General features: G+C 55.4%; 1 protein-coding gene across 1 annotated transcript in view; it reads left to right on the forward strand.

Moving 5' to 3' along the window:
- The window catches only part of TCF3 (transcription factor 3), a 79,197-nt gene that overhangs the window by 52,854 nt on the left and 18,474 nt on the right, over nucleotides 1-7,869 (forward strand). The window contains exons 5-7 of the mRNA XM_009887932.1: nucleotides 2,119-2,186; nucleotides 5,411-5,540; nucleotides 7,200-7,249. Of these exons, the coding sequence (XP_009886234.1) occupies nucleotides 2,119-2,186; nucleotides 5,411-5,540; nucleotides 7,200-7,249 (248 nt within the window). The remainder of the gene's footprint in view (nucleotides 1-2,118; nucleotides 2,187-5,410; nucleotides 5,541-7,199; nucleotides 7,250-7,869) is intronic.

Raw genomic sequence — 7,869 nt, forward strand, 5'->3', positions numbered from 1 at the left:
GGCGGAGGCGTTTGGCTCAGCGCTTCACCGCTCACGCCACGCGTGGAAGCGGCAATATATTATCAGCTGGGAAGCCTGGCCTGTGCTGACCAGTTAAACCAGCGTGACATCTCCCTGGTTTTCCTCTGGTTCGGGAATAATCGCCATCCGCCCGATGCTACAACCTGTTGAGTTATTTGTGTACCGGCGCCGAGGCAAACGGAGCTGCTAAGCTCTTTTAAAAATTAGGTCATTTAGGAGATCCGTCCTCTGACATTTTGACCTTTGTTTACTTAACGTTTAAGCCTCTGAAATGAAACAGCAAGCGGCGCCCAGCGTGTCCGGCTGTTGCTGGAGGTGAGGGGCAGCGGGTTGCTGTCACACACACACACACCCCCCAGGCGCTGTGGGGTTTGGGGGTTGTAGTGGGGGAAACCCACTCTGAAATTTGGGATTGAGATTTGGGATTGAGCAAAACCGAGCAGCCTCCCTCCCCTCCCTTCCCAGGTCTCCGCTCTGGGCTTCAGCAGGGGATAGTTTAGGGAAATTTGCTCTCTCCCCCCTGCCTTTCATCTGCTCCCCAAAACCTCTTAACCCCGTGGGGAGCTGCCTGCCAGCCCAAATGTCACCCCGGTGCATTAACCTGCGTCTCGGCAGGCTTCGGTCAGGGCTTTAGGTTAAGCAGATTGGCAAAATCCTCCTCCTCCCAATTTTGCTTACTAAGCCAGACCGGAGGCAGGATGCGATCGCTCCTTTTCGGGGAAGGGCTTCTGCGGGGCCGTGGCGGGGGGCGGGAGGGGCTGGCAGAGCCCGATGCTGCCCGGCCACATTGCGGCAGAGTCCCCTGCGTCAGAGCGGGGCTGTCCTGCCCTGGCTGCAAAGCCTTTTCGATCATCACCTTCCATTTTCCGCTTCCTGGTGGCACTGTTATTAGGCTGTAATTAAAAGCAGGGAAGAATTCCTCCTATATTTTCAGTCCAGCTTTTTTTTTTTTTTTAAGGAAAAAGTGCCTGTTCCCCATTAGAAAAATGTCTAATTTTGCTTTGGATGGAGGGAAAACCCAAAAGCAGACTGTTTGTGCTGCTGACTGCTCTGGGTGCAGTGCAGAGCTTTTCCCTTTCTCCCTGCTCTGGGCTCCTTCCCTGGCGCTGCCACGCTGCCCTGGCACCCATGGGTGCTGCTCGCCGGGGACCACACTGTCCTCCAGTGCAGTGACGGCAAGGGAAGAGACTGCAGGGACATTTCAGAATGGAAACATTTCACCGTGTGTCTTGGGTTTCTTTTTTATTTTGTTGCTTTTTCTACACCACCCCCCCTCCCCGAAAACACTATTTTCAGTAGCATGTGGGCAGGGTGAGGTTGAGCGTGTTTGATAAAAGCCATCGCTGGGTGCTAAAGTTCACTCGGCAGCGTTGGGGCACGTGGGCAAATCACACGGGGCTGCTCCCGTGCCGCATCTGCATCCCGGTGGGCAGGGATGCTCAGGCTGCGAGGAGCCCCATGGTCCACGAGGAACCTGCCTGGTGCAACCTAACGGAGGGCGCTTGGAAAGGAAGGAAAGGCTTTTCTATTGAATGCCCACTCTTTTGGTCTGGATGGGGTTTGGGGAAGTTGAATCTCCCATCAGGAAAGGGGAAGCAGGTAATCCCTGCGCCGTAAGGAGCAGGAGCTCAGCTCTGCACGGCGCTGCTCAGCGCGCGCTGGAATTGTATTTCCTATTGTATGGAAAGCGCCCGCGGAGCCTGGTTGCTCCTGCCTGGCTTTTGGTTTGCTCTGTCACCACCCCTGCCAAATTCGGCTGGCTTTTTTTAATGTCTGGAGGGATATTTTTTTTTTTGCTCTGGTCTGACGCTGCCAGTTTCCATGGCCACAAGCACTTCCCTGCATCGCCGCAGTTTGGGGGTTTTGCTGTTTATGGACCAGCCGAGCCCTGCTGTCCCTGAACTTAAAAGAGCTCCTATTTTAGCAACAAGCAGTGACGGGAGGCGATCACCTCTGCAGACGGCGGAGGACGCTGCGTTAGGAGAGCGGGCTGTGCACCTCGGCGGGACGCCCCGGCACGGCGGGCGCACGAGTCTGCGCGCAAAACCTCCCCTTCTCTCTTTCTCAAAACCTTCTCTTTTCTTTTCTCCGCCGTAGGGAAGAGCAGTGAAAGAGCCTCGTACTCCACGTTCGGAAGAGACACAGGGATGCCAGGACTAAACCAGGTAATGATAAAATGCATTGAGATTATTTTTTTTTTGCTTCATTTGCTGGCTAAGCTGCTCGGAGCCAGAGCCTGGGAATGGAAAGGAACCTGGCAGTTTGCATCTCACCTCTCTGCACGAGGTCCTGGAAAGCCTCTGCTCTGCTCAGAAAGGTCTGTTGAGCGTTGGGGGTTTATACGGGCAGGCGTCGCTGGCTCAGAAGAGCTGTCGGAGTTTAGAAAATGGGGTTGTAGCAGCTTCTCGGTTCTTTTCAAAACCTCTTCAGACTTACTTATTTTATTATTGTTAATCCTGTTTCTAGCTGATTTGTATTTAATCAGATATGACCTAGCCAGTGCTGGCCTCGCGGGGAATTTCGGTCAGTCAGATCCAAGCGACACGTTTTCTTGTGCCAGGGTCGCCGCGGGCAGAGGAGCGCTCCGGGAGGCACCTTCTCCCTCCGGCCGCCCGCCCTGGGGGGCTCCCGCTGTGCCCCCAGGCACTGCGCCTGCCCCCAGGCACTGCTCTCCCTCCCCAGCCAGCATCCCCCTGCGCCCCAGCCAGCATCCCCGTGTCCTCCCCAGCTCACCAGTTAAGGGGAGGGAGAGTCCATGAGATGGTTTCTGTGCTGTTGGAGCATCATTTCAGTGGATATCGGGTGGTGTTTGGGTTTTATGGTGGTTCTGGCGACGCAGGACCTGCCACAGATGCTCATCTCCGCAGTCAGGGCAGGACATGGCATGGGAGAGCTGCCTCCTTGGGTCACCCCGTGTGAACCCCAGTGGGAGGACCGGGACTGTGCTGTGGGGGAAAATTTGCTTCCCATGGGGAATACCATAGGCGTAAATCAGAGCCCGGGAACGCAGTCGACCAGCCCTGAGATAATCTAGCCTGCTGCCACTGGCATCCAGAAATAGTTTTTCGGGAAGGAGCGCACACCTCCGCTTTGATGTGTTGCTGCAACTGCCCCGTCCGTGCCCGAGCGTGGCCCCGGGGAAACAGTCCCACCATTTTATTCAAGGGAGCAGCTTTTGGCCGGACAGCTTTTTATTTTATACATGTACACACGCACATATTACATGTTTTAATTTTACACAAATTTGTCATAATTTCCTCTTCTCTGAACTGAGGATGTTTCCTTTGCTGAAACAGCTGTGCTGGCTGTCTGTGCCAGAGTGGATTTAATTTACCACTGAAGCTGCTAAAATAAAAATGGGACAGACGCCAAGCCTTGCTTTTTAATGTTATGGTTTTGCTGGGGTTTCATGGAGGAGGGGGAGATATAAGGTAACAGAAATGGGGTGGGCAAATGGTGCCGCAGGCTGGGAGAGGCCCTGGCGCGGGCGCGTGGGTCCGGATCGGGTGGCAGAGCGGGAGACGGAGCCCGTTTGATGTGGAGGGGAGACACAAAACCCCTCTTGTGCGGGGCGGTGGGAGGCGAGCGGGGCCGTCTGCGCGCTGGCGGTGGCCCCCAGAACAGTTGTTGCTTCTGGCTCCAGTTTTGGGGGGGAAGGTTGATCTGGTTTTCTTTTTTCTTTTTAAAAAGGGCTGGAAAATTGTCCGGTGGCAGATGCCCTGGATGGGGAACATGTTCCTCCCCAAAACACCCTCCTCGCTTAACTCTTAACCACCTCGGGAGGCGTCTCCAGGGAGAGGGAAGGGGAAGAAAATCCCTTTCTCCGGGAAATTGCCTTAAAAATCTCAGCACCTCTCCGGAGGTACCTGCTGGAGGAACCGGGCAGCAGCGACTCAGCTCTCCGGGGTCTCCTCCAGGGTGCTGTGCCGCTTGCTTTTCTTGGCCGCGCTGCTCCGTGGTGCGTAGCGGTTTCAGTGCAAAGGTAACATGACCGGTGGAACAGATTGCAGGAATTTCACCAGCTGTGAATACACGAGCTCCTCTTTCTCTCCCCAACCCCTTTCTGGAGGAGACGGAGTTTTAAAGCAGTGGGTTTTTCTTTCCAGTTTCTCCAAATCCCGAAATCCTCCTTTATTTCAATGTTTTGCCCTCAGAAGATGGGTCAAAGCTAAGCTTTTGTTACTTAAAGGCCCTTTGCCAGCCCTCTTAAATTCCATGTAAATACATTTAACTTTCTCCCGAGGTGAAAGCAGGCACGCTCCTGGAGGAGAGGCACACTCGCCCTCTCCCGGGAGCCAGAGAGCGCCCGGGGCTCTGGCTCCTGCCGGCTCCGCGCCGCTTCCCAGTGCGCCCAAGGTCAGCTGGGATAAACACGAGGGAGGAGTTTCCTCTTTTTAGAAAGAGGGATTTGACTTTTCCCTGATAAAATGCAAGAGAAAACCACCCCCGGCAGAGGCGTCGCAGCTCCGTTGCGTCGCCCACCATGGGTCCAGCTGCGTGGCGCTGGGGATGGGAGAGAAACCCTCAGTGCCAGCACCCGGGGCTGGAGTTTATGGCCGGGGGAGGCACTGGGAGAGGCGCCGTCAGATGGGCTGCCGGCTGTGTAACCTCTCCTGTCTCTTGCGGTCAGTTTAGGCACAGTCGAGAGCTGTGACTGCTGCCGGGTTTGCCGGTGGCTGAGCGCTGTGTCTATCCTCTGCCCTGGCCGGGTCCTCGGTGGCGGCACGGGGACGAGGGGCGGCGCTGGGCTGTTCGGTCGGATGTGCCTTTTGAGGATGGGGGGACACGCTGTGCCTGTCAGGTGTGCCCCCCAAAGCACCGATCACGTCAGAAACTGTAATCCCTTGCCATAAAACCTCAGAGGCGGTGAGGGAAGAGTTTTGTCCCGAGTGAGTCCGTTTGCCCCCGTGCGGGCAGAGGTCGATGCTTCCGAGCCCTTGGCTTTGCGGGCAGGCTGGCAAGGCAGTCGGGGAGTGACGGCCAACGAGCCCCCGGCCCGACGGTCACCTCCGCCTTGCCTGCAGCAGGTTGGGCCGATAAAACCCTCAGCAGGGTCTCACTCTGCCCTCGTGGGCGGCGAGGCGAGTGGGGGACTGCGACGCTCCCCACGATGACTCCTAGTTTGCATCCTCGGTTTGTAGAGAGCTTCCTTGGTGGGATCCAGCGAGAAAACACAGCTTGAAAAAGACCCTTTTCTAATTGCATGTCACTACTTCCATATTTACGTATTTGTTTTTTCCTTCTGGCCCTTTGGCTTGTGTTTTTCTTTTTTTTCCCCTCGGCTGAATTTGTGCGAAGGCTGCTCAAGGCGGCTCTGTTCTCTCCCAGTGAGCGCGGTGGTTTTCCAGCGTAATTACACGGAAGGGCTTTTCTGTCTCCTTGTTTGCAGACTGGTTTCCTGCCCAGCGAAATGGGAATCGCGAGTCCGAGCACGCTTTCCCCCACCGGGGTGAAAGGGGGGTCTCAGTATTTTTCTTACCCCAACAATCCTCGCAGGAGAGGTGCTGAGAGCAACATAGGTAAGTGGCTCTGTGTCACCCTCAGGTGCCACTGCTCCGGTTTGCTTGGTCAAGCGTCCGCAGGGGCTGTCGACCGGGCGGGCACCCGCGTCGGGTCTGCCCTCGGGAATGAAAGCATTGATGTTGCCATTTGCGCACATGGGTGTGAATTGGGCATATGGGTTTTTTTAGGAGGGGAGGTGCAGACTAATATATATATATAATTTTTTTAGAAGAGGGAGTTTGGGCTCAGAGTCACGTAGAATTTCCTTCTTCCTGGAAAATGTCAGGTTGGGTGAAAGCAGCTTGAGGTCCTTCTAGAAATGCCTCCTGCCACACTGCACATTGGTAGTCGTTCCTGGAAAACCTCGGGCCGCCTTGGAGGCTGTTTCTATGGCTGATGGCCCTCCTTGGAGCCCCTGTCCTGCTAACAGGGCTGCCAGGAACAAGTCGTTCAGAAGGGGCAGGAGGTCCGGGCGCTCTGCTGGGATGTGGGAGCTGTGCCCTGGGACACAGGGAGTGTTTGCTCCTCTCCCTCCCCACTCTCCTGCTTCCACGTGCCAGAGCAGGAGTTGCCCAGGCCTGGATCTACCTGGGAATGAGCCATTTTGCTTTTAACGAAGGCTAAGGTCGGGTGTGAATTTAACTTGTGAGTGAAGACAAGCCCCAGTTCTCCAGAACTTGTGTTTCTTGTCATAGTTCCCCTCCGCACCCTCCGAAGTCACTTTCTTGCTGCTATTTTGGGCTTTCCCCAACAAATGAAACCAGAAGTGACCCAGTGTTACGTGTGGTTTTTTTCCAGTGCTTTTCAGAAAAACGCATCCACTTTGATATTGCCAATTTAAAATGTTGCTGGGTTATGTTGTCAGCCTGCAAAATGGTTCTTTTGCCATTCTTTTGGTCATTCTGAGTGATAAATTTCTCCTCCTGAGCTACCACCCAGCAGAGTCCCCGGCTTGGCAGACGCTGTGTTAGCATCCTGCAAACCCCCCCAGCTGCGGCTTTCCTTAATAATGAACTGGAAAAAAAAACAAAAAACAAACCCAACACATTTTTAAGCAGTGCTTCCCCTTGAACTATTCCTCTGGATGTTTTCCCCTCCACCTCCCTGAATTTTCTCCCTTCCCCCAGGACACTCTGTGTCCCTACCTCGGGGCCAGACCTGGAGAGATGGGCTGCAGAGGGACCGGCCGGGGGTGAGCGCTGTCCCTGCCTTGCTGCAGCAGCAAAGCTTTCCCAAGTGTGTTGCTGTATAAGGAGCAAATGAAAATACAATACCATCCCTCCATTTGTTCCCTTTCCGCATCCTCTCTCTGCATACCCACTTCAAGTTAAATTGTTTCAAAAAAGGAAAAACAACAAGGCGGTGTTTATGGGCTTGGTCTCTTCCAAAGAGCGAGCGCAGCCCTTCACTGCATGGTGACCACCTCCCATCACGGTGGTTTGGGAGAGAGACTGTCCTATGAACTGCGTTTGTGGGCGGAACCTGCCCTCAAAGGGTGTAGACGAGACGAGGAGGAGAGGTTGATCCTCAGACATTTTCGCTATTGACACATCTTTGGTTACTGGGCAAACATCTGAGCCCTGTTTGTATCTGCATCTTCCATCCTTGGAGACTTTTACCTGTAGCGTGTTGTTTCCCCTCCCACTAACCCCCTTCTCTTCTTTTCTTTAAACCAGATGGACAGCCCAAAAAGGTTCGGAAGGTGCCTCCTGGACTCCCCTCCTCGGTAAGTGGCAGGAGCATTTTCCCTGCAGGTATCTCCTCATTGTTCCTCCATCCCCTGGGCATCCCTGCTCCCTCTGCCGCAAGAGCTGCCGTCCCTGCGGGTCCAGCCACCCCAGATATCCAGAGGGACCTTGATGGTCTGCAGAGGTGGGCCCATGCCAACCTCATGGACTTCAACAAGGCCAAATGCAAGGTCATGGACATGGGCAATGCCAAACACAAATCCAGGCTGGGCAGGGAAGAGCTGGAGAGCAGCCCTGAGGAGAAGGGCTTGGGGGTGTCGGTGGGTGAGAAGCTCCCCAGGAGCCGGCACTGTGCGCTGGCAGCCCAGAAAGCCCCCCGCACCCTGGGCTGCATCCCCAGCAGCGTGGCCAGCAGGGCGAGGGGGGATTGTGCCCCTCTGCTGCGCTCTGCTCTGGGGAGACCCCCCTGCAGTGCTGCCTCCAGCTCGGGGGGTCCCACACAGGAGAGACATGGACCTGGTGGAGCGGGGCCAGAGGAGGCCCCGGAGATGCTGGGAGGGCTGGAGCCCCTCTGCTGGGAGGACAGGCTGGGAGAGTTGGGGGGGTTCAGCCTGGAGAAGAGAAGGCGAAAAAGGGGAGACCTCAGAGCCCCTTCCAG

Source organism: Charadrius vociferus, unplaced genomic scaffold (genome assembly GCF_000708025.1).
Source record: "Charadrius vociferus isolate BGI_N301 unplaced genomic scaffold, ASM70802v2 scaffold1096, whole genome shotgun sequence".
In the NCBI taxonomy this organism is placed as follows: Eukaryota; Metazoa; Chordata; class Aves; order Charadriiformes; family Charadriidae; genus Charadrius; species Charadrius vociferus.